The sequence below is a fragment of the Anarrhichthys ocellatus genome, unplaced genomic scaffold (assembly GCF_004355925.1).
Source record: "Anarrhichthys ocellatus isolate YVR2014 unplaced genomic scaffold, GSC_Weel_1.0 scaffold11, whole genome shotgun sequence".
Taxonomy (NCBI): domain Eukaryota; kingdom Metazoa; phylum Chordata; class Actinopteri; order Perciformes; family Anarhichadidae; genus Anarrhichthys; species Anarrhichthys ocellatus.
In genome coordinates, this window is record NW_022280041.1 from 7,441,832 (window position 1) to 7,469,469 (window position 27,638).

At 41.2% G+C, this 27,638-nt stretch overlaps 1 protein-coding gene across 7 annotated transcripts in view; it reads right to left on the reverse strand.

Annotated features, from left to right (window-relative positions):
• The window catches only part of kcnip4a (potassium voltage-gated channel interacting protein 4a), a 109,947-nt gene that overhangs the window by 10,453 nt on the left and 71,856 nt on the right, over window positions 1–27,638 (reverse strand). The window contains exon 1 of one of the 7 annotated variants that reach the window (XM_031850867.1): window positions 13,202–25,681. The exons of 5 other annotated variants lie outside the window; for them this stretch is intronic. In XM_031850867.1, coding sequence (XP_031706727.1) covers window positions 13,202–13,313 — 112 coding nt within the window. In that variant the 5' untranslated portion in view covers window positions 13,314–25,681. Of the gene's footprint in view, window positions 1–48; window positions 25,682–27,638 lie in introns of those variants that run through there. One more of the 7 variants, XM_031850866.1, reaches the window with a different exon arrangement.

Consider the following 27,638-nt stretch of genomic DNA (forward strand, 5'->3'; position numbering starts at 1 on the left):
AAAGAAATCATCACAGGGGAGACAGAGAGCCTTGGAGGAGCCACTTGCTTTGATTATCGGAGGATGGCTTTTTGGCTGTGGAGCATGGAAATAGCCTCATGAGTCGAGCTCTCACCCCGCGCTTGTGGACAATCTGAGGGTAACCTGGGAAATACAGCATTAGGTTTTGCGGTTACCCAGGCAATTTACAGCCTCAGCTCATTTCTAGGAAACTGGACATGCAAGAAGCGAGGGTCTGTTGAAGTACACATGGACATAGGGCTGCCTCATAGGTGGTTCCTCAGGACAACGACATCTTGAACTCAAGAGGAGTTCCCTCTTGTTTTACCGTGTGTATCTACATGTGAAGCAGCAGCACAAGTTCAAGGCGGCCTAAATATGGCATCACCGCAAGTCACGAGCAACTAGTTCACTGGGTTACATTCCTAATTAACAAGTCTCTTAGAACAATGTAGGTCATTGGTGTAAAAGGAGGGCTCTGAATATGATATGGAGCCTGTGACCTCAAGTCTGGGTGTAAAATGACATCTCATCAGGCGTCTACTCTTTTCACACGTCGCCAAGCATGCTTCCTTGTCAAATTTTTCTCGCCTGTCCCTTTAAGCAGCTTGCTACATGATTAGTAAAATAAAGTGGTGCATCCAAGGTTTGAATTGATGAACACAATACACAACCTATTCTATTCTATGCAGGACCACTCTAAGTATGAAAGTCATTATGTAATAAGTTCACAGCCTAAAAGCCCATTTCCCCTTCCGAACTGGGCTATTCAGAACATTTAGTGCAAAGTTTAATGGCAGCGGTGGGCATTAGGACGGGCTTTCGAGTGCTTTAAACCATTTGTCAATCACAACAACACTTAATTCATTTCGATCACAGGTAAAAGTACTAGCAGAGGTAGAGCCAGTCAACCTAACGTCAAGATGGCGGGTGAGACTTGTAAGAGGCCTCCACTAACCTTTGCGAAAAAAGAACTTAGTGGTAATAATTACATCAAGGAAAATTACATTAGAAATCTGTAACCTGGTCTGGCAACATCATGGAAGTCCAGTGGAAAATTGGGTTTTGAGCAGAAGAATAGCTTAATGTAAAACTACTGGGCAAGAGAAAAGAACGATACCTGACAAAGGTTGGTGTGTGTGAGTGTGTGTGTGCGTGTAGGTCAGTCTACCTGTAGTAAGAGCATTGCAGTGAGTACATTGAGTTCACACAGATAATCAAGGCAAGTATCAAGGCTGTAAATATATTATATTCTTGATTTCCTAAAAATATCAACAAGTTGAAAATACTGCAAATACAGCTATATCAGTCTACAGCTTTGAGCAAAATGCTTACGTCAGCATGCTAACATGCTCACAATGACAATGTTTACGATCTTAATTTAGCATGCTGACGTTTGCTAATTAGCAAGTACAGGTGACGTTGATGGGAATGTCATTAGTTTTGCAGCTATTTGGTCATCAACCCAAGTGTTGTACCGAATACAAATTAAGGGATTACCAAAGTCTGAGTGTCTACACAACATTTCATGGCAATCCATCCAACAGTTGAGATGTATCAAGTCTAACCTCATGGTAGCCTCCAAGTCTAACGTGTCTAATAATTACATAACTTAAATTTGTGTTACTTATGCTGTTCTATCATCTTGAACAGATTCATATACACAATAGTGATATCTACTTTAATGATCAGTTAAATGACAATGAGCCTTTAGAAAACGCTCAGCTAAAATGGCTGAGTTTGGGGTAGCTTGAACAAACGTGACCTAAAGCAAGATTTCTAAATCTTTGCACACACCGTTTCACCAAGCAGGCAAGGAACCCTGAGAGAAAGGTTGTAAAATGGAAATGGAAATACCACATGGTCCGAGCCTTTTCTGTGCAGAGTTAAACACTGCACAGATACTGAGCAGATGGCTAAAAGCTCTTGGCTCAGATCTGGCACAATGTACACAATAACTAACATCATGGTGCACAACAAAGTTCTCATAAAAGACATTGTTGATTCTGGCAAAACAGTTCATATTGCCCTTTATAATGACGCAATAACTTTGAGATTTAGAGGATAAAGAGACGAAGTGAAGCTCCCATCTGTTCTTGTTACCTGCCTGGCACACAGCTTCCTTCCTGAGAGAGGAGACGTCCGAGTGCCTTCACTGAGGTTGAACTAGACAGATGTTGGTCTCGACGGCAAGCTTGCTCTATTTGGAAACATTACTGTACAACTCAGAGACATCTTTTTCTAACTTAGAGCTCAAGGGCATTGTGGTGGGCTTCAGTATATTCTTTAGGACCAGCACAATGACTGAGTTATGGGATGAAGTGCAAATATTATGACTAATAGAGCAAACGATCTGCGCTATCACTAATAGATTCGAAAGCATGATCGTTGGTGAAAAGCTGAACGAACACGAGAACGATAAACAACTCTCTCTAAAGTGGAATAAAGCAGAGTGTGAGTGACACAGCGCTTAATCAGACAGGAAAAGAGCATGCAGTGAAGGCTGTCTGATTAATGTTTGTCCTTTTAGTTTATTGACAAAATGGCTCTGATGCTTGAGTAGGTGTGTGATAATGGAGAGAGCGGCGCGTGCTGTGCTGTTGCCCTTACCCACAAAGGTTAAAGATTACCTTTTTGCTGTTAAAAAAAAAACAGAAATGGGTGTTGTCCTGAGGAATCAAGTACATCAAGCAATAAATAATGATTCTGCAGAGGCTAAACATTTAGCTGATTCAGTCATCACATGCGCACACAAAGTCATGCCATACTTTTGCCTTCCTTGAAAGAAAAAACCTGACCTCAGCAGCTTGTTCGGTGCCTTGCTGCTATAACGGCAGGTTGCAGCTGACTGTGCAACTCATCAGAAATGTAATTCATAGCCACCACTGAGTAACAAAGCTGCCTTGGCCATTTTAGCCTGCAGCAATACAAGATAATGAGATCGAATGCGTCTCAAGGGTTATAAACAAAGAAAAATGCCTCAGCAAAGTATAATTACCACGGGATATAGTGTAACTAGCTCTGAAGACCAAAGCTATGATATGGTCTAATGTGCAGTATCGTCTTCATCAATGAGCTGACAAAGTCGCAAAAATACCCTGGAAAATGAAAGCGACTATGTAAGCCATCGAAATGAGTCTGGACAGATCAGTCATAGTTCAACTACCACGCTCGTTCAAGATTTGTGAATCAAGAGTCATTCATCTCGATGGTAAAGTCGAGCTCGAGGGTAAAAACCTCCCTAGCCCCTTAATCAACCGGATCCATGAACCGAAAATAAGTGGCCAACAAACATTTGATAAATCGATATCATGTGCAAACTAAAACGTGTTCAGTTGACCGCGAAATGTTGCTCGACATCGATAAATCTCGGGTCTTGTGCTGAAGCACGCGGTTTGATGAACGGTGCTGCTGAACTTGCTGCTTCTTTGCTTTGGTATGAGGGTGTATCTACAGTAAGTGCTACGCAGAGGCAAATGATAGCCTGGAGGTCCACATAGGACGGAGGAATTTAACAAAGTAAGTGCAAAAGCCCCTTACGCGGTGTGAGATTAAAATTAAAACTATTAAATGGATCTGTGATGAGGGAACTCTAGATTTAATCTGTATGAAATTGGGCAAGATAATTCTAAATGTCAGACATAGCATTCATCAGTTGTATTTCCTCTTTTGCTTAGTTGTGAGAAGCCTTTTCCCCTCGGTGTGATGACTAAAATAGTGCAGCTCCATCTGTGCGTGTGTGACACTAGCACCGTACTCATTTCTCAAGAGCTCCGGCGTGTTTCTGTGTGTGTGTGTCTGAGACAAGGTCTTAACTTATACAATTTAGCACCAGCTCCTCGCTGTCCCTTTAGCGCCGCGGCACCAAGAAAGGCGGGGCTCCCCGAAAGTAGGCCATGACTCCCAGGGAGCACAACTTATCTTCTGACAGTTTAAATGATACTGTAGTGTACCAGGCAACAGCACCCAGCATGTGAGCCTGTACGGCGTCAGCAGTGGTCTGAAGATCTTTCACCACGCCTGCACAGTGGCTCTGAGACACATTTGATGGCTGAATTAGTCTAATTGAATGAGTCTCAGTGACTTCTCTTAGTTTCACTTACTGCGTTGACTGGAAAGGCCAGTTTCCACACAGGTCATGTGAATTTTAGAAGCTGCATGTTCAGCAGCGTATATAAGCGTATATTTTCAGGAACACAGGCAAAAGTTTTACCTATAAAAGTGGCAGGTTTGTAAGTTTAATTTTTAGATTTTCAGGCTGATCACACAGATTTGTCTACAAGCAAAGGCATAACATGTAAAATGTAGAAGCAGTACCATTTTACAATAGCACTGTGTTTATCAGGTTAGTTACACAACTCTTCTGTCATAACCATGTTATGTAAATAAACCACAACATGTATATCAAAACACTGTTATTACAGTAAATGTTGTTGTGTGTCATTGTTTTTTTCTAATTTCTAAGGTTTCCACAAAGGCAGCAAATCACGGTTGGCTGATTGATTGGAACTGTCAAATGGAACTGATATAAATCAGACTTCTTCACTTAAACCAACGCAACTTCTATGAGGCTTCGAATCAATAAGCTACCACTGTTGATGACACACCATCCTGACAAACGTCACACCTGGACCGAACTCAATACTGATCTTATCTCAACCTGAGCTCACTCCTAATATAGCCTGCTCCAAGTCCTGGCAATACAACACAGAACAATCAACCAACAATCTCAGGGTATCCAGTTCATCACAAGGCTGCGCTGTATCTACCGCTGTCCATTTAAGGGCAAAATATGTAAACACAGTCACAAAACAGGTGTGGATTATTGCAGACGAAAGCAGCATTAGTTAGACATGTTAAAAGTTACTGTCAGGCTTTAAACTGATATTACCAGAATTTAATTTATCAGGAGAATTGAAATTAGAATTTAAATTCTTGGGCTTCACTCTGATTTTATCATTGCTTTCGGCATAGTATAATCAGAAGTCCATTTCTGGGACATTTCAAGTCCCTTCTGTGAGTGATTATATCTGGCAGTGGACACCAGTGCTGTCATACCATCTTTCGGCATCTTAATGCGACTCTTGGTTACCCTTCTAACTGGTTTCAAGTTCAGGAGTAGTTCATTGTTGCAGGGAGCTGAATCTCAAATGGAAGTATTGAAACAACTACCCTTGATGTTGTTCGCTGTATTGATTTATTTAACATTGAACGCTTACTGTCCTCACACCAGGCATTACAGTCAGTGGTGTCTTCGTCTCTTTACGCCTTAACCCGTCTCTTGTACATCTGGAGGCAGTTCAATGCAACTGCAGAGTCAAATTGATAATTTCCCTTAAGATCCATCATTTGTAGGTGTTTCAAACTAAAGATAAATAGTATTTCATCAACATAAGAACCAAACATGGTCATACAAAGTAAAAACAAATCCTGGGAGTAGCTGTAAAAACTGCTTGTTTAATTGCATGATCTTTAAGTCGAAGCTCATGATTGGTGGCGGCATGCCACACAGGCTGGTCAATACCTCTGTCGATTTTGAATTTAAACTCTCCCATCTCTCTGAAAGGTCAGCTTTAACAGTCTAGACATGGTATATTTACAGAAAGTCTATTACACAACAGCAGAAGCAAACACCTTTTGGGCAAATTAAATATAAGCCAATCAGAAAGAGCCAGGGGGATAGATTATTTTTAAGCCAAAGTGTGCGGGCTTAAAATTATTTTTAAGCCCGCACACTGCGTGCGGGCAGCAGTTTCACTTTAACACCTCATTCCGGGTTTAAGTCCCAAGGCTGCATGTTGTCTTTGAGTGAAACAGGGACAAATGTGACACTTTTCAGCTAGCAATCAACTGAAATTACACCCAGCGAGACAGAAACGAGGACAGCAGATGAGCGGGGTGTCTGGCAGCCGGGCCAGCCTTGGATGTTATCCATGCTGGCTTTCCCTTGAAATAAATCAAAAGGAAGAAAGTCTGAGGCCAGTGTGATATCAATCTGACCCGATGCCCAAAGTTGCACCAACGCTACTGGCGTTAGTCACCTCCCAACAGAATACTAAATTGGCAATATTGTGCGTCCATTTTGATTTAGTGCTCGGGAAATGCCTCGGTCACAAATCTTACGGATGATCCATCTGCCTCTTGAATTCAAAACATAAGGAAATTTGGTGAAGTGCATACATACAACATGTTGAGATTTGGAGCAGAGCCACATGAGATGGAAGGATTAGACTGAAAGGGAGTTTACTATAAATGTAATAGTTTCCACAGCTCAGACGGATGTTTTTACTCCGCTTCACTGGAATGGGAAAATTTGGATATACACATTTTCACTGTACATAGGGCAGAAGATTAAACGTTCAACTCCTTTGCAATGACTGACTCTGTCTTTCCTGGGGTGGAATGATTTCCCCTTTTGTAAAACCAAATATTTTCTGATGCTCCAAAACAAAATATGGCCGACATCCAGCGCTGCCAACAGTGAACATCTGCTGATTACAATACTGCCTTTTGCAAATGTTAGATCTACAGAGCCAAGTCAATAAAAGAAAAGTAATTCAAACACAGTCCCACTGTGTAATGACAAAAGCTCATTTCATATCAGATGAATCACATGGAAGATGAGGGAGGTGGATCCAGATCTGCCATTTGTTTCCATTTGGTGGGCCCAAATACAAATAAGCCCAAAGATTGGAGTCGGGGAGAGCGATATGTCTTTGCTGTTATTTAATAAAACAGCTTCCAGTTTCTTATGGCAGGCAGGAAAAATGGCTGTGAAATCAACTTATGGAAAAAGAGGAAGAGGAAGGCAGAGTAACTGCATCGTCTGTCTTAAAACAAAAGCCAATTGGGAACATTGATGAGAATACAAAGGCCAACGGTCTGTCCAATGATCCTGAATAATGAAAAAAAAAAAAAAAAACTTTTGTGCTTTATTGCCAATGATGAATCTGAGTCCAAGCGTCCTGGGAATAGATCTGTGTTTACAGCCAAATGGAGTGAAGCCTCGATTATTCCCTTCAGGTTAGCTATTGCAAGACAGACGGCAATGTAGCACAATCTACAGTAGCTCTACGATTGCAAAAAGAATGCACTCACCATCGCTTTCTGCCATTAGTGCAATTTGCTACAGTGTGTGTTGGCTCTACGCACTTACAGTAGTTTTAATCAGTTTAAATAAGCAAATCTGAGTATATAAAATGTCAGTGTTGATGTTAAATAAAATGCTGTCATTTGCTGTTCTGAAGTGGGTGTGACTGACTGCACTGACTGGAGCACTGGGGACTGGAGGCCAAAGTTTTGTTATGAGGGAGAGCATGTTCTCACGCTGGCCATAGTGACACCATCAGAGGGCCGAGGCCTTTATTGGAATCTGGGGGAGAGAGCAGCCTGTGCTTCTAATTGCCAGCATTTGTCACTTGGAAGTGTTTCAATGTTCAATGTCTGGCATTGGAAGTAAAGGTCCTCTGCCCTTTCTACTACACTCATTTTTAAAGATGATAAGGTGTGACAAAGGATTAGAGACACTGTAGAAGAGGGGAGAGTCTTTGTCACTCATGTGGAAGTGAGTCATCCATATCCCAGCTGCCGACAGGAAACTCACACTGATGCCATCAGTCACTCAGAAAAGTTCATCAATGGATTTATGGATTTTTTTCTGGCAAGATATCCATCGTTGATATTTCACATATGCAGCCCGATATCCCAAAATACTTGTCAAACAAAGTGATGCAATATAGTATCTGTTGAGGTTTGACACTGTGGAAAAACTGAAACTAAATTGGCTTGGAGGGTCAATTTTTACTTGCTTACTTTATATTACTTCTATTATAATAAGGCTTTCACTCACTACTGTAATACAAAAGGTGCTAGCCAGTGTTTTCTGGTATCATTATTTTGTGTCGTCAGATGCAAAACACTGAAAATAACTTGAGAAAAAAAAAACTTTGCTCCGTGGGTTTAACAGGTTAACGGTGTCAGTTTATACTGTAGAGCTCACTGGTAATGAGATAGGTCCACTATAGGTCCAAGTCAGTCCAATTATTTTAACACTAGTGTACCCATCTGATGAAAGTAAAGTGGTGGAAATAGCCTGGTCTCACTGTAGTCGTCATCAGAACTGTTATCCTCAATCAGTAGAAGGAATACATTAACTGTCCTGTTCCAGTTAGAAACAAAGCACATCAATATGAACAAGGAAGGCAGGAAGCAGACTTCACAACATAAACAAAAATCTTTTTTCCTCATCTGTGAAAATGAGAAGGGGCTCTAAAGCCTGGAATGATTAATCCAGCTGAAAAAAAGACAATTAGCTCTATTGTGGGCAAGGAACTACTGCATTATACATGAGAATCTATGTCCTTGGTGGATTAATGTGGCAACATGAGTACCCATTTTGTTGGCTAATTAAAGTGAACATGCTGAATTGTGCATACTAGTTGTGTAACCTTGATTGAAAAATAAACACCACATGTGCAGCTTCAAAGCACTCGGGATACTTCAAGGTTTTCTGAAAAAGTGATTCTTGCTTTCATAACATTTAAGCTTAAACTACGGAACAATTCCCTTGAATAAACCCTCACAATCTGCATAATCCAAATAGTGTTGTGGTTCAAATCACAATGGTGTTCAATAACACCCGAGGATATCGCAAGATAGTGCTTTACAGACATTGTACATCCCTGCACTGCTATAGCACACATGTCATTTAATTAAATGAATCTTTAAGAACACAGTGTTATCTCCAGCTCCCCTGCACGGGGTGCCTTTTAAGCACAGCACAAATCCTTGACTTAGGCATCTGTCATCCTCCGCCTATCACAATTCATTACCATTGAAGTTTTTCGTCAAGATTGATTGCCTGAGTCATGCTTGTTGTCCTGACACAAATTGACAGGCAGAGTTCTCTCACTTTCAATAATGTCCGCCGTGCCCTTCTTCCCTCTAAAGACACCAGAGAGACCTATAACTTAGGACGCTCAAAGGTTAAGTCAATCATGTCACCGCTCTCAATAGGCAGCATGGACAATAGCCAAAGGGTAATTGGGCCAGTTGGTTGTTGTCCTTTAAATAGAACACGTAGAAACCATTACATTTCGCAGGGGAGCTGCTTGTAAAACATCTCACACTTCTCAACCTATAATATAATCCTACCTGAATTCTCGAGTAATAATGCAATTTATTTCCCCAATGGATTTTGCCAAATAAATTAAATTAGCTGCCATTATTTGAAATATATAAAAAAAGATGCCTTCAACTTGTACTCACTCAACTTTGATAATGGATGTGTGACTCAACACAGAAAACAATCCTATAAAGATGCAGTTTTTACCACGCCCATAAAACAGTTAGTACTGGAAGTGTACACACTACTGCACTTAACAAAATGAAGAACACACTTCAATATTTTACCGCATTTCAATCTGTTGGCTGGCAGCCTACTTCAAAACACCATTAATATCTTTACAGGAAATGAAAACCACTATGACTGCCTGGGACTCCAAAAGATAACTGCGTTTCTCTTGCTGTTCATACAGTACGTGCATGATGTGATCATCAAGGACAGGCATGTCAGAATTGCTGGATCACAATTGAATGCCACCAAACAACAGCTGAAAGGTCACTCATAATTTTGTATCATAAAAATTAAGCGAGCTTGCTTGATGTTCAAAATTCATTCTGAGCCAAAGAAAACCCAAAGTTTTGCCACTTGTTTCAAACAGAAGAGCAATTTTTTTCACATTCCAGTATTTATAATATCACAATATCAATTTACCCGGTGACATTGTAAACGTTCTTGCCAATCACGTGATACAAATAAGAGGAATGTTTTTTTGGGTTAACTGAGCAAATTAATGACCTGAAAAATCTAAGTACGTCATCACTTTGATGCAAAAACCTTTGCAGTCTTTACAACACCATAAAATGGTGTGATGTATCAAAGGTATAATTATGGCGGTACTGTATATCTTGTTATGGTGTACATCGTCATATTTCCCAATCCAAGAATCCCATGTCATTAAACCAAAAATAGCTAAAAGTACCACCATCAAACCAGATGTTCAACCAGCCAATCAGCTCACAATCTGGAACAGAAGTCCATAAACTTCTATTGGTCATGCTGTAATTAATTAGAACAAACACAGAAGGAAAAAAAAGGCTATTACTACATTATAATATTGGTTATTGGCAAAGTAAATGTGACAATTTCTTCAGGTCAGCGCTGACACTAACTATCTCTGCTGCCAGGCCATCACTCCCCATCAAGGGCACAGAGAGCACAAGAACTTAGTTAGATGGATATCAACGCTAAGACACTCTCTGCGGTCCCGCCCGTTAATAGCATACGGCACGTCCAAATTGACACAACGTTCCATCCCTGTTTGGGAAATGGTGTACTTGTGAATGTGTGTATGTGAGATTGATTGAGGAAGAATGGGGTTGGGGGTGTTTCTGCATACAGCTGAACCAGAGAATTATGTATCATTGTGTGACACACTGATTAGTCTGCGCCCTATGAGGCTTTGCACTAATAGCTGTGCTTTGTATACGCAGAAATGTACATGTGTGTAAAAAGAATCACGGTGTGTGTGTGTGTTTGTGAGAGAGAGTGGATGAGCTAAACAAAAAATGAAATGTGTTCCTTATGTTGCAATGCATCCAAACACCAGAGAGTCCAAATTTCTTCAATAATCATAGAACTTCCAACAAAAAGGCTCATTCAGTTTTTTACGAAATTAAGCCAAATTAAGCCAAATTAAGCCAACGCCTAGCCCGCTGCAGATACTTCCTGCCTTTGGATAGTAAGCATGAATACATGCACACATCAGTACAGCTACATTCATAATCAAACTTCGAGTGCTTGCCATGCCTTGCTGCCTTGCTCATGTTTATAGTACAATGCTCTGGTGATTGTGCATTGGCTGATGCAATGATCTTGTTTTTTCTCTCCAACAATGAAGCGTGCCAGACCAGTGGCGGGGAGAGGCTGTTAATCAACTATTTCTTTTCAGGTCTGACGTCCTTTCAATCTGCAGTAGAAGTGATCAGAGTGCTGTACAGTCCCTGCAGGCCAGACGTGACCCCCTCCGCTTGCAATGCGTCGTCAGCTACGACTTCATCTGAACGAAGCTTGCAGTTTATTTTTGATGCCGACTGACATATTTGCAGCCCAGCTGAGAAGCTCCCTCTGCATTTTGCACACAGGGGCTTTTAAAGCAATACCTCTCCCCCGGATGCCTCGGTGGAGTTGGTTCAGGTGGCCGGCAGTGCAGGGATGTGACCGTACTGGGCAGCTCCCAGCGGCGAACATGTCTGACTGTATGAATGTTAAGCGGAGCATGCACGCTCAGTCAAACATTTCCCGAGAGGTTTTATGAAAATAAATAGGTGAAAAACAAACGTTTTTACTTCTTGCACAAGGTGACAGCTGCAAAACGGGATCGGTGTTACAAAAATGGAAACAAAAGGTAATTCTTGTGACTGTTGGGTTTTCTTCTTCTTCACCTGGGCTCTGTGACATTGTGATATAGGTTTCACTATCATCTGTCATTTTATAGATGCCAATGATTTGCTGGTTTCAGCTTCTTCAATGAGAGGTTTTGATGCTTTTTTCAGAATGTTAACTCTGGGTCTGGGAAATTGAAATAGGGATATTTACAGGTTGAGGATTCGACAAAGTTATCAACATATTCATCTAAAATAGAAATAAGGTTGTTGCGGCCTTAGGACATTATCTACAATGCCGATGCATTGGGTTTCCTCCCACCCCAAAAAAACATCCAGCTCATGTTTGAAAAAAATCTGAGAACCCTCATCTCCAAGCCTATTACCATAAAAAGATTTCAAACTCCCACACGACAACTTTTGATATCCCTTTCCCTCCTTCCTCTCCTGAACAAGACATCAGCAAAAACATCAATGCCTGTATTGTCTGCTCCTCACGTACCGCAGGCTCAGATAGCAGATATTCTGGCAGTAATTAAACCCTGAGACACCTGTGTGGAATACAGATCACACAATCAGGCGCTTGGCACTCGGCACAGTGGTTTGACGCCTCCATCATCTCACCACGGAAAATAATCAATATCAAGTCGGCTGCATCTGTTAATACAGAGCGAGGGGGAGGGCCAGTCTCAACTCGCCGCTGTTTAGTGAAGCATGTAAACTGTTTCGCTAAGCGTGAGCTCGACAGTTTCCCCCGAATGAAAACACAGCTCCCCATGTGCCTTGAAAATAACACAACCAATACGCAGACGCCAACACCGCCGTACTCCATCTAAACACTTCTCTCAGGTCAGGTCAGCTTTTTCCAGCTACCCACTATTACACATCAGCCCTTTTCTTATCATCTCCCTGAATATGCATACCGCTTTGGAGACTTCTGATTCATTAGAAAATACGGCGTGTTCTCTAAACAGCAGTCTGATGGAAGGGCTGATTTGTTTAGCTCATACTGCTTATTGTGCTGCTCTACTTTATTTAATGAGACGCCTGCAGAAGGTCCAAACTAAACAATTTATTTAGGCCTGAAACATTCATGCTTAGTGAGCCTCACTGTGCCCGTACAGTCCGATAGGTATGACGAAGTTGTAATTTGATTGTCAATTGTGAGCTAATTGACTGTTCACACATTTATGAACTATTACGCAAAAAAGAAACAGCAAACTGGCCCCACAAACCAAAGAAAAATTTGAATCATCATTTGACAGTTTTCAACTCTAGAAATGCAAGCACAACTTGTCTGTATAGCTTCTCGAATTTCTGTACCGACACGTCTTTCCTGCTCGATAACTTCCTCCCTCCAGTCACATCACAACCTCTTTCTGTTTTCATAGCTTCAGTTAGTGAGATAACAGTCCATTTGTTGTTTTTTCCTGAGTCCCTGACTTCTGCTTTGGTATGGTGAACTCCATTAACTTGTCAAGTTTTCAAATGGAAACATCAAGGGTGTACAAAAGGGTTCTAGCAGCCAAAGATGAGAAACTCTTTGCTTGCTAGAACTCCTTTGAAACACACTTGAAGTACAAGTTTCCATTTCATGCGTCAAGGGAAATGACTGATTGAAAATGCATTTGCAATTTTCACGACACATTCTATCAGTCAGCTGCTACTTTTTTTTTTTTTCATGATTTCTCCAGTTCTGTGTCGTCTTTCTCCTCGGTTCTGTCCTCCTCTCCCTCAATCTCCATCAGTGTCTTACCCTCTGAGAAGCTGATGAGCCCCAGGATGTGCAGCAGCTTGATCGAGGCGAACACCAGCGCCACGATGCCCACCGTCTGCAGCCCCTCTGTCTCCCAGATCGCGCTCAGCATTGCTCCACCCTCAGCCCACTCCACGCCACCATGCCCAGACCCGGAGCCCGAGCCGGCCTCTTCGCCCTCTGGAACAGCGTCAGGACGAGCGCTGCCAGCCGGCCCTGCGCTCCAGTTCCCCTGCACCCACTCCAGGACTACACCAGCCCACACGCAGGGGCTGGGAGCCTCCTGGCACCCGCCTACTGCTCGCGTGCTCCCTAAATCCAGTCTGGGTTGAGCTAAAATGGGATGAGGTTAAGAGCAAGAAATACTGGTCTCAGGTTTGTGCGGAGCCTGATGTCATTAAACCATCTGATCTCGAGGGGTCACTAAGAATTAAGAAAAGAGTACTTAAAAAGGAAAAAAAGTCCATGCAAGGTGATCTAAATCCTTCCTTCTTTTTCTTTCCTCTCCTCACAAATGAGGAGACATGTGGAAGCTGTGGAAAAGCAGGCAGAGCAAATTCTGCTCTTCTCTGACAGTTTGTGGCTCTCTCTCGCTCTTTCAGGCACACTGACTGCTCTCCCTGCAAAGCAAAGGGAGGGAAGATGAGAGGGAGTGGACATGAGTGAGGGAGCGAGGAGGGAGGGGAGATGAGATCGAGGCAGAGGGGAGGTGTGGTGCTACAGTGGAAGATGCACAACCCCTCATGAGCTACAGCCCAATTGTTCGCATCAACTTCAAACATACTAGGAATTAAGTTTCGTCCTCGCCTGCCACTATGGCAGGTTGTTGAACATCTCTACCGGCCATTCTATCTTTGTGGAACGCGTCAGTGGTACCAGACTGTGGTCAGACACTTTTACCTCTGGTCATATCATTAAATCATAAAAATGTCATTATTTCCAGGCTATCTGAGGGATTGAAGACGACGATGACGAGGAAAGAAAAGGGAAATTATTCCACTCAAGCTGGACGGACAGCCAAAACAACAGCTTTCTTATACGGCAGTCATTATAATCTACTTAGAAAAGACAAAATAAATCTCTGACGCTTTAAACTATTATTGAAAAGAGGCTTTTGGAAAATCTTACTCATACGGGTTTGTAAAAGTTTTTTTAAGGCTTGAAGCTGTGAGAAAACTCCAATGCACATAATCCACATATCCACACATAAAACAGTTACAGAATACATAGTGTAATAGCACCGTAAAGGAGAATTCCTGAATGTAAGTGCATATAGAAAGTAAGAGGAAAAATTGTGTTGATCCAAACCACTTCAATACATGTAAGGAGTTTGATTCCACTGAGATGTAGTGGAGTGTTGAAGAGGCCAAACAAAGCCTAAGCGCGTGCGTGTGTGTAGGTGTGCGTGTGTGTGTGTAGGTGTGCGTGTGTGTGTGTTCGCAAGAGAGACTGATTCATGCAGTCAATGTTTGTAGCAAATGAGTGAAGACACCACCATCTACTGCCCTTGTGTAGTCATCGTGATTGTCATCCACCACCGAGGAATTATTTCCTCACAACTAATAATAATAATTGAATCCATCCATTTAAAGCTCAACAATTTTTAATTGCAATATTGAACAGTTTTTCACAATTAAAATGCACCATTTTGAGCCAAACGAACGTCCTGAGCTGCGTTTGTTTTTTGTGCTTTTATTCCATCGAGAGTCAAGTCAGCCGTTAATCATTGATGTAAATGCACAAAGCCACCTTAATTACAATCATCACCTCTGTGTATTATTATTATTTTCTGGAACAGAAACTGTGACTCACCACTTTACTCAATTGCTCTCTGATAAATGTTCAATAACAAGTAGCTTATTTAAGAGATGGAAAAACCTCACACGCAGTCATTTACATTCATCCACTCGCTGTTGCTTTTTTCCGAACAACACAGAATGGAAAATGAGGGACGTAATCCTGCTTTAGAAATAAAAAAATAAAAAAATCGTTGTGAATAATTTAGCATGATGGCGTTTGGAAAAGAAAAATGATATTCAGCGGACACATTCCACTTGATCTGGATGGCCCCTGGCCACGTGAAGAGTCATTGCTATGCGAGGCTCATCCATAGAAAGTGAAAAATACACACTGACAACAAGACTGCATGGACAGTTTGAGTGTGCGCACTGTCCTTGAAATCGAATTAGAGGAAAAAAACTTGCTTTTTCAGACAACAATGTAGTGACGTATGCTTCCTGTATGGGAAATTAGCTTGTTCCAGTAAAGAGTGACCGAAGAGGCTATTTATTTTGTTTTAGGTCACCATTATGAATGAACCTTCCAGTACACATTGGTCCGTACATTTTCTTTGTCTAAAGGGGCAAGGAGAAAACTATTTAGTAATAGCAAAAACATTTTGATGAAACATTAAAACTGCAATATTTATATATCAGCAATCGATAAAATGACTAATGTGTAGGTCTCTAATGTGAAAGTGGTCACTTACTGACTAACCAAGAGAGAACTCTCTCCAAACGTTGCAGTTCCCCTCAGCTCCACAGAGTGTGTTAGTGCCTTTCAGCTCCAACCACAACTCACAGCTCTCAGTAGTATTTCATGACCCAGCAAGCAGGTGATATTTTAGTTTGGTTCAAAGCATTACCCAGATGCCATGTGCAGTGTAGTGTTCGCTGACCTAAATGTTGGATGCTTCATTGACTCCTGGGCTGGGTTGCAACATCCAGTTTACAGCAGGGCTGCCAACATGTGGCCGCTGGCAGTACATCAGTGCAGCCATATCACATCGCCATTCAAGCCACATGTACAGTTTCCTTAATGCGGCCAAGTTCCCCAAAGCCAGAGGGATGCATTGCCTCTGGCCTTACTCCGCCACGACTTGGCTCTGCAAACAGTCCCTGGTGGACTGATGGTCAATAAAACATGTTGGAATGATTTACCAATCATAACCTTTCTGCAGCACGGCGATACTATACCCGCCCAATAAATTATTGACGCAATGAGGGTGGTGGTGAGAGTGGGGGTTGGGGCTTTTTGTGCCACGGAGCATCCATCCAACTGTTAGAGTAGCCATGATTCTATCAACACTGCCGACAGGTAAATATTACACCCCACATCTGCCCACATTAACGTCACAACGATTCCGCACAATCACCACTCTGACACAGTTACAGCATGGCAGGTGTGACAGATGGAGAGCCGAAAATGTCATTGACATAGAAAGGCTATTTTGTTTTGGAAAAGAATGAAATTGCAAAAATGAATTTGTATTTAAAATGGAAAAACTAAATGGAAGCTCTAGAGTGTTGACACTGCCATGATGTGAAACAAGGGCACTTGATGACACAATGTTGTTCTGATCAGATGACTCTGTGGTGAAATATTTGTCAGATAATAACATAACGTTCAACATGTAACATCCCTCGATGACAGCTTGCGCTGCTCAAATCGCCACATGCCAGCAATGTTTTCATCTCAGGGTTTCACACAGAACTCGTCTATCCTCCGTAACCTTTGACGGGCGGCAACTCTAGGTGATCCAAGTCTGACATGTCAAGCTGCACTGAGGTCTGGCATGTCACCATCTCTGCAGTCCTTATCGGTGTAATGAACAGCCTAAGTCTGGGAGACAAACCTGCAGCCTTTTTGTCCATCTGCCTCTCTAGACTGATAGACATTGATCAAGATTACAGATTGCTCTCACTCGTCGCTGCCACCTGTCTCGTCACTTAGTTTCCATTCTCAGTATTCGCAAGGGAAGGATCTTGTCACTTTGGTCTGGGCAGAGTGGACAGAGAGGACACGACCCGACGACGTCAACGAATCAGTCTCACAATATATCGAGAGGAAAAACTAACTGATTTGTCCTGAGAATGTAACAAACTCTGGATTTTTTTTTTTTTTTCCACATAGCGACAAAAGGCGCAATTACCAAACAACCTCCGAGACCAAAATTTCCATTAAGTATTGGACAAGTGTTATCTTTCACATACGCTCACAGTGACCCACTGTGAAAGTACGGGACCATAAGAAGGGACCCGGCTTCAAGGTAACCGTCATCAATCAAAAGCGGCGCTAATCGGTGGACACGGAAAAGAGGTGAAGATACGATCGTCCCGCTGCTTATAGATCAGCTTAGGGCAGAAGTCATTGATATAATTAGGCTACACCTGGAGTGATTTGCTCAGACATGCAAAGTGCCATTAGTGTTTGGCTTGTGTTTTCCACGGCACGTTAAAATGAGGCTGTCATATTTACTGAAGCTATGATGGGGAAGGCAATTATAAGCTGTGAACCAGGGCAACCCTCAGTTTAGCGGTATGCGCAATCAACCATGGAGTGTCATGGGGTAACTCTGATATTGAGGACTTACTTTGTGGACTCTGGAGAACTCATTTACGAAAAGTTTTCAACCTTAAATATGTATTTGCAGATCCTGGGGCGATGTCTCTCCATTCAGTGTTGGATGGGCAGTCAACACTTGCCCTCTCTGTGCTGATCATTGTCACACCCAAATCAGTTTTATCCAGTCGAGTTGACCCATTTGCAAGTTACGAATGTGTCCTGTGAGAAAGACACAATGAGCCAGTTCAGGACGTGCACTTTTTAAACCCTAACTGGGCTTTGTCACCCAAAAATGCCCAAGCTCTGCATTTAAGCTGAAACAATAAATCAGTCGGCCGTTTGGTCGTTGCACGTTAAAATATTAGCTTTAAATGCTTTGTCTTGTGCTGTGTGTTGTGCAAATTACAGTGAAAGCTCAGTATGGCGTCTGTTAAGAAATGTGAGCCATGCCTGAGTGAATGCCATTCACTTTCAAAAGACATGCCAGTCTTCTTTTTTACAGCAAGACCACGAGATTTTTATCAACATCCCAATTCATTCCAGATTAGTTCTAGTGTAAAAGGAAAAAGTCAATGGCATTGTCTGCAAAATGGACAGTACCCACAATGCCCAGGGCAGTGTGCTGCAGCTGATAACATTGACCTGCTTCTCTCCACGTCTTAACCATATTAGCTCTGACATGGCTATCTGACAGCTCACTGTGGGCAACATGTAGCAGCAGAGAGCTGGACATCGATTGCTTTTGCACGGCCAGCCTGTCATTTGATTTACCGGGCTCGATCCGTCGGCAGCAAAGTGCCAGTCAAACTAAATTGCAAGTGCAAAGGTCGACGGAGAATATGCATTAGCAGGAGCAATAAAAAAAAAAAAAAAAAATATAGAGAAGACAAGGGAGACATAAAATGGCAGACAGAGTTCACTACGGCTGGAGCCACTGCCCAGAGGATGAGCTATAACAAGCATAGGTTATCAGTAAGAAACGAACACCGAGACAAAATCAATACAGTCGGGTATAACTTATAGAAAGCATGAATTTGGGAATGCAATCGTTTAAGCAAGACTGATAAGTACTGCGTTTATAAATGAAAACAATAATATTCGGTCTGTGGGTCAAGACACTGGCAAAATTTAAAGGGAAATGCCGAGTTTCCAGGTTTATTGAACACACAGATCATGTTAAATCTCTATTAAGCATTTAATCAAATGATACCCGGTGACAGTCATTGTACTGCTGAGTTAGCCAACCTCAAAAAGAACCCTAACTGAGGGATCGAACCAAAGTGAAAACACAAGTTAATATTGGACGTGCATTCAACAGGCAGGGGCACTGGAATGGACATGCTGCTCTTTCTGGACTTGATGTGTAAGGTATTTTCTAAAATGTGTGTTTGTTTCTGAGTCTACATTCTGCCCTCAGAAACAGCTTTAAATTAGTAAAATTGTCAGTGTTACTCATTTAAACACGTCAATAAATTTCCTCTTTAATAAAATATTAGCAAAGCTGAGGTTTTGCAACCTTCATTGTTTGTATCCACGTTTACTTGCTAGTTGTCGTCTTCTTCGCTGCTTTTGTTGGCCCATTGCTGTGCTTTTTGGCAGAAGTGTGCACCGCTTCACCGCTTGCGAGTATCCACGACACCAAAAAACAGGGACAGGCTGATAGAATTTCATTTTGCATTATTAATGGTCAAACATCTTAAATTGGCACTACTAACTGCTATGGGGTAAACATAATCTTCCACTTTATTGTATCCTTTTCACGATTCCAAGCCTGGATAAACGGTAAACTCATAAAGCTTAATATTCCAAGAAAGCCGCATTCCTGAGGCAAGCTTTGGTCGAGGCGTTGATATTATTGCACGACTAAATATTCAAGTATTCCATTCAAAGATAATTGTTTGGAGACATCCCTTACCATAACAGTATTTAATGAGAGGAAATAACTTATCGGAGTCTTTTTGTTCATAGATCTATGAAGCAGATCAGATAACACTTTGCAGCAGAAACAGGCAGTAGATTTAAGTTTTAATTAATGACCTTAAAGAGAAACACAAATAACGTCAAAAAAAAGTTAATTACACACCATGAGTGACTTCGTATCACAGTTGCACAAAACCTTGCACCATATTGTTGTGTGGCACACAATCAGGCAGTGTTCTATCGGGAGGTGGCGAAATAACGTGTGAGAATTTTGCAAAAATTTAGAAACAGAGAACACTAAAAGCAAAAGTCTACATTTTCCCACGAGCTCATGCTCAGCACCATACTATCACACACGTGTTAAACAGCCAAAACAAGCTCCCAAGACCCTCATTTAACTACAATCAATGCATGACAAATGGCAATACACGCTGTGAGCTCTGCTAGTTTATTCATTATCTTATGTATTCAGTGGCCTCGAAAAATCAAAGTCACTAAATGCAAAGTAAGGTAGTTCAAGCAGAGCTGATTGTTCAGGTTCCATAATCAGCAATGTGACTTTACAAACATACGGCTCAACACTTCCGACTCAAGTCTTTTTTTCCAATCAAGGCAGAACAACAATCTGGCCTTTCACAAGGCTGCCTGCAGAGCGAGCAAGAAGCTAATTACAGCAGCGTACATGTGGATTCTGAAAATCAGTGAGTTGTAGCTCTCTTAGCATTGCAGAGATTGATGATAGAGTGCATCTAATGCCTGTGGAAACACCACTAACAGTGTTTAATTCAGTGGAAAGCTACGAGGCACAACATTATGCCTGTAATACCTGTCTGAAACTCCAGGCTGTTATCAAAATGTATCATAAATTGTAGAGTTTTTAATACTCCTTCACTGAATAATATCCAAAAATAATTTGTTTAGGACGTCAAAAGAAGGCAATAAAGAGCACATTTGCAATGCTAACATGAATAGGAATTACAGATATTAAAAAAGAGACGGATGGCTTCGATTTCTAACTCAGAACATTCTATTTCATAAAAGAACTGTGCCAAGATTGCTCTATTCAACCACTGGCTTCTCCGATTCCTTTCCATTTGTATATGGAAATGATTGCTGAAGTGTATGTTTTAACTGCCCCGATTTTCCTATAACGTCGAAACATTTACAACATTGTCTTTTAACCTGTGACAGGGTGTCATCCTCATGCTCCGAAGGAAGAAGACACTTTTGATAGCATGTCAAAAGTAGCGAGCAAGACCACAAGGGTGCGTCAGTCTCAGCTTACACATATTTATAAAAAGCAAGCTATGAGAAAGGGACTTGCCACTTTTATCTGTGCTGAACAGAGATCGATCTTTAGCCCTTAGCTGCTTTAAGATGCCTGCCTCGTTTACTCCTTCAGTCATCCTTTCTGCAGGTTAATGTCACAACATTTTATGAATTTTTAATGTGTAAAGATTTATGTTGTCTGATTCCGATCTGGTTGTGAAGCACTTTGTAGAAGGTAAATGGACAGCATTTATACAGTGCCCTTCTACATATTGCCTGACATTCATACATATTCACACACGAATGGCCGCAGAGCTGCCATGCCAAGGTTCAGTGCCTTGCTCAAGGACACTTATGACATACGGACAGGAGGAGCTGGGAATCCAACCCCCGACCTTGTGATTAAAAGACGACCCGCTCCATCTCCTAAGCCACAGCCGCCCCATTGTTACATTGTTTTTAAAAGTGCAAGATCAATCAAGCCAATACCCTCCTGAACTAACGAAACACCCAATTAGAAACAGTATTGGGTAAATTGATTAAATGGTTAAAAGTCTATTGGATGATCAAATGTGTAAATGTCGGAGTGGTCAAAGCTATTTGTAGGATTCGGGATATTTAAATAATTTACCAGCACATCATTGTTTATTGAGCTATTGAGTTATTTAATCATGTTCACAAAAAGTGTGGGGAAAAAAAAACAGGCTTTGCTTACATTCGCTCTCCAACACCAGACGAGCAGCTGGTGCGACTGGTTGAGACCAGAAGCTTTAGTTCCCTCTGCTGGCACATCTGTTAACTCCCACATGGACTTGAATGAAGGAGAATGTTTCCAAATGTGAAATGGGCATCACTGCTGCTGGGAACCAAAACATATCTTCATTCCCAACTTAACAATCAGCCCTTCAGCTCAAAGGACAGCACTTCTAATATACTGATGAGTTTTGAATGTACTCCAACACCATTATATCGTTTGTGCAAACAATGGAAGATAAACAATTTGTGATGTAATGATAGCAGAAAGACTCCCAGACTTGTTTCTTATTATGTTGGCAGGTTCTCTGGCTCACAAAACTATTGTAGCCTACTATATGTTGTTTCATTATCCATAAAAGTGACAAAAAAAAACATTTCTAAAAGCCATGCCATGGCCAAAGATTAAGCCCCTTCATCTCTTTCAGCTACAGTACCGTATGCGCCTCTTTGTGTGTCATAAAGCACCATATTCTTTATGACATCTTCTTAGCAAATACTATTATGATGCAAACTAATTTTCACACCATTGTTCATTCACACTGGAACATTTTGTTTCCTCTATGAATCCAAACCATGTGCTTTTTGTGATAAACAGGAATGTGGAAATAGAGACTTGTTGAAGCCGTGCACAGCTTAGGCCTTTGTTCAAATCATCTCATACGTCTCCTTGAGCAGTGTGGAACCATTTGTATTCCTGTTCACTTACAGTTCTCTACTTAGTAACAGAAAGCCATGTTGAATCACAGCTTTGTATCACACACTGCTTGAGAAAAACGCATCCTTAGTGAGTCAGGGGCACATAGAATGTAAACGCTGATCCTTAAACACAGCCCAGTCGCCTCAGCAGCCAAGGATTTATAGTAAAACCTGTAACAATGGCCAGATAATGTGTCACAGTCTTAAGATATACATATAGCTCTACACACACACAGTATGGGGCCCAGGTAGCTGGAATCAGTGGAGAGACATGGAGAGTGCACTGCTTTTGACAGGTGGATGATAGCATTGCTCTGTTCCACAAAATATTTGCTGAAAGTGGACTTAAGTACAGTGACAGGTCAAATGGTGACAATGCAATGTTAAAGAAAGACACCCCAAGGTGAATAAGGTAAAAATTTAACTATCGCTATAAAACTTCCCCCAGTTGATTACGACAAGTTTTCTGAAATTGTATGTTTTGAATATGCAGATGGGGCATTATCTTATTAAAACGGAACACAAATCAGAACAGTCACAGGTTTTAACTCGGGGAATTTGGGATATCTTATTTATCACACCAAAATTAAATTCTTGCCATGCTTTCGGAATAAAACGTCATAAATCAGGCTATTAACGCTACATAATACGATCATCGATCGTTGCCCTACTCCTGTATTTTGCAGTAACAATCTGCAAGCTACTGCTTTTGTCCATTTGTAATTGGAAACATTTGTTACATCCCTTCCTGGCTGGGTGAAGCCACACCTGCAGGGGAATAATTTGCAAAAAGTGCCATATCAAAGGCTGCCCTTGTCAGCTGTCACATCCCACACGCTGGTGGCACACCACTGTCACTCACGGTCACACTACTAAAGAGTGGCACAGAGACTGAAAAGAGCCCTCTGTGTCCGGCTGTGTTGCCAGTCTATTTTTAACCATAAGCCATCAAGTGGGATACTACCACAGAGTAATGAGCAGCCCAATATATTTTGTATTATTTGATTGTTGGATGCATTTTTGGAAAGATCCATTTTGATTAATATACAATCAAGAGCATCTTGGGCTCATTTGGACCTCTAAAAATAGGACCTCATCCTGCATATTCCTTATCAAAAACACTGATCAGACTCAATTTAAAGATGTTTTTCTGTCATATTCAACACTTGAAATCTTAAAAAGCTGTCATTGCTCTTCGTAAATACTGAAAATGTGAGGGTCCAGTGCTCACAATGAATACTTGGTACTGTAGGCACAGTTGAAAACAGGCAAAACTTCCCAATAAGCAGAAAAATACAATTCCCTTTACTAAAGTTGGGTACATTTGAAAAGGCTTCTACAACTATAGAAGTATTGCAGCCGAGCATACAGATTACTATATTAACGTGCAACTTTTCACTTCAAATTAGTGATTACAATGATTAAGCACTTTGCTAGTATCCTAATAGTTCCAGTCAAAACAGATCAATAATTCAAATAGCACATGACATATTCATTGATAAAATAGTCTGCATGTTTCATCAAAATAGTGATTATAATGTGGACTGATTTAAAAATGAGTAGGCACAATTCCAGAATGCCAGACATCAGTCAGAATGTTTTTAATAAGGGCTATTACGGATTTAATAAAGATGTTTTTCTCATCAGTCATTTGATTGAAATGTTTGGCAATGCTATTTATAACTACAAAATGAATGTATTGAACTAAACTGTTTTGTTTTTTCAAAGCTGAAATCTAAAAATATCATTCATTATTCAAAACATATGTTGGGATTCCTGTGTTTCAGACCACCACAAATTAACTGCACATCTGCAGTTTGTCTTCGAACAAACAGTATAGCGACCAAACATGGAGGAAAGTTGCTTTAGTGACATTTTCACAATCCCAAGTGTGAATGTGATTGCTGTTTGCATGTTCATATGAAAACATTGTTTAGGATTGTACACCAAGAAAACAGAATTACTAATAAAGACCAATAGGGAGGCACGGTTTGAGAGAAAATAAGCAATCTGGCTGGATGGAAGACATTTGTTTGCATCTCATTTGTGAAAGCCCAGTCATAAGGCAAACAGCTTGGCTGCCTGTACTCTAAGTAGAGCATATAAATAACAGGTGCCAGAGAGACCTGACAACTGAATATTAGATTCACACCTTCCAAAGAATCTGCTTCTTATGGCACGTCACCTTGACAAATCCCGAGTGGATACAGACTCAGCCATTGTTCTCCTCTAAGCTACGTGGAAAACATGTCAAAGAAAGAGAAAACCAAAACTAAGTTTAATCTTGAAGCAAAGTTACCTATTTACATTATCAATATGCAGCATTTATGTCTACCCAGAGCACTGCATTGCTATTGAAGAGTGTCATAACTTAATGCAAACGAGATACAACTAACTCATTAACACTCCCAAAAGAGTTTGAGTTTCACCATTTTCATTCTGAGGTAACAGCAAATGCCATCATGGCACTGTCCAGCTCTCACTGGTTAATTACATTCAGTCCTCAACTCTCTCAGTTAGCCATCAAAAGTGGGAAGCAAAGTGTCGAGATGCTACAAAGACTATTTGATGTCAAATTAAAGCTTTAAATGATATTAAGAAACACCAGAAAGTAATAAACAAAGGATTAAAAGCACGTCAGAGTATAATAATTGGTCTGCAAACATCATCACGTCAGCAGCAAAGTCAGCTGGTTCATGTAAAGATGCAACTTATTAGATTTAAATAGCAGGAAGGACAGCTGCAGAGGCTTTTCTTTGATGAGAAAGTTAACCATACAATTTGAAGAATCATACACCAAAAGGCCATAAATGTTCCACATAACTAGAAAAGACACTTTTTGACAAACTATCCCTTTTTAGTGTTTATGTACAGTTTGAAGCATGATGTATATTTCCAGGATATTAGCAAAAAGGAGTCAAACTTGTTTTTTTTTGTTTTTTTTTACTCAAGTCTACTGTATGATGTATTTTAACTAGAAAAAAGACAAAGATGAGAGCAACAGATGGAAGCCCTAAATCAGGACTAAACATCTGGAGAGGGATTTTGTATATTGAACACAAAAATTGAAAGATGACAAACTCACAGTCATACAGTCTCACACAACTGCACTCTTTAAACTTGGGCAACAACTAGTGGTTGGAAAAAAAACAGTTTGCAGTTTCCTTACCGTCATAGCCGACTGCTAACAAACCAAACCGCTCCAGCACCTTAACAAAGAGGACCACAACCACCAGCACTGCAATCATTTCCAGTCCCTCCAAGTTCATAGTCAACATGTCGGGTGGGTCACAGCCTGCCCATGGTCAAAGACACAGAGCTCAGCGTGCAGCACTGTCTGCAGGCCAGTAAACTCCCCTCAAAAGCCCCGCTTCTCTGGGTCCGATGAGAGACCGGTACAAGTCAGAGAAGGAAGGAGGGGGAGAAGAAAAGTGTGTGGAAAAGAGAGGACGGAGGGGGGAGATGGAGTAGTAAGGATAAAGACGAGGGGGCGCGAGGAGATGATGGAGAAAGAGAGACGGGGAGGAAAGGGACCTGATCATTGTGACAAACAGGAAGAGAAATGATGGACATGATGCTAAAATAAATCAAGGGAGATGGTACCGAGTACTGTTTGGGTGTGTGCAGACGTCAAAAGCACCCAAGTCCCAATTTTTTAGCTTTTATGTTCGCCACAGGATGCAAGACAGAAATTCATTATTCACCAACACTCATTCATCAGGTTGTTTGTTTCACACTAGATCTACTGTAGCATGCCGACAGTAGCATTACCTCACGGCCTTACAGAGCTACGAACATGGCTGTAAGCTCTTAATCTTGTTACATAGATTAAACCTTTTTTACTAATCTCAATGTATGGAAGTATTGTCTTAATTCAATTCTGGACTGGTCTTTCTGTAAAGCTTTATTGTCTTTTTCCTTGTCTGAATATAATAATCCATAACATTCAGCTTTACCACTAATTAAGAGAACAAGGCCACTTGTCCTTAAATCACCACGCTTTTAATGTAAAAGTATAAATTATAAAGTCTACAAAATACCTTTAATACTTTAAGACAAAGAGGGAGAGGTCAGAGAGAAAGACAACACGGCAGAGAAGAAAGCACTCGGAGGTGGCGAGTTGAAATGTGCCTGCAGGTGGCTGCTGGAAAAAAAAGGAAAATAGTTAAATTGGTGTCTCCTGCTTCTCTTTCAGTAGGTAGATAACAACACTTGTGTGTGTAGTCTTCCAATAGTCACAACTAAACATGATAGGGTATGTTCACATGTCTATTTAAAAAACGATCAGAGTCTTCAGTCCACCTTTAAAATCCAGGAAATTCATGCCCATTTCCTTCAGTGCATCACATCCTATAGATACTAAAATAGACATTTCAACACATTTAACAGGATGACCTCTATGAGGCTTTATTTGGTCAGGTATGTGTACACATAAAACTATAAACGTATAACATCTCTCTGCCAAAAGCAGATGAAAGGAGCTTGAGGCTTTTATAACATTTTCAAAAAGTGAAATATTTCTTCCATGCAGAGCAATATTCACCACAGCCTCGAACAAAAACACAGGGAGACGATCCTCCATTCATACTCGCAGCTCGTCAGCACAAAGGGAATTGTTGGGAACGTGATTTACCATGGAAACAACCTCTGTGCTGTGCACGCTATTGGACAGCTCGTGTAGCCCACTATCAGTTACTTGCCTTTGTGGCAGCTGAGCAAGAGCCAAATAAAGCTCCTGAGCCCCAAGAGTGTCTGTGTGTGTGTGTGTGTGTGTGTGTGTATGTGTGTGTGTGTGTGTGTGTGTGTGTGTGTGTGCGCGCTCTCTCTTCTCTGTCTCTGGACATGACAGGGCAGGCAACTGCGTAGGAAGCACCTAGAGAACAGAGGTTGTAGGGTGTTAAAAAGCTGCGATAGACGTCCCGCAGGCAGAAGATGTTGCTAGACAGAGAGGAAAATAACTTCCAGCTGTGTTTTAAATTTAACTTACTTTTTGCCTTTTCTTTCCTGAGATGCGGTTCTGTTCCGCCCTAATAACAGAAGATGACCTAATCTCAAAGAAACTGCCTGCACTCTCCAGCATCTGCTCTCCAGTCACCTCACAACTTTGCATAGGATGTAATCAAGGCCCTTGGCTAATGGTAATGAAAATAATCACTGTTTGTGCATATCATCAGCACACAGTATTCTGTATCAATCAGTGTGTGATTGGTGATGAAGGTAATTTGCCAGAGTGGAGCATTGTGGTGTGCTGGTTAAAGCCAGGACTGCACACTGTACTGTAGGTGGCAAAGAATGTCTGCAGCACCTGCAAACTTAAAAAGAAAACTTGCTGCATGAGAAATACACTGGGTTATCAGTAACATTTGAGCAGGGTATCGGTCCAAAATTAAAATAAGTTGGTGAATCATTGATACCCAGTGGGAATTGTGAAAATTATGATGACACACAAACA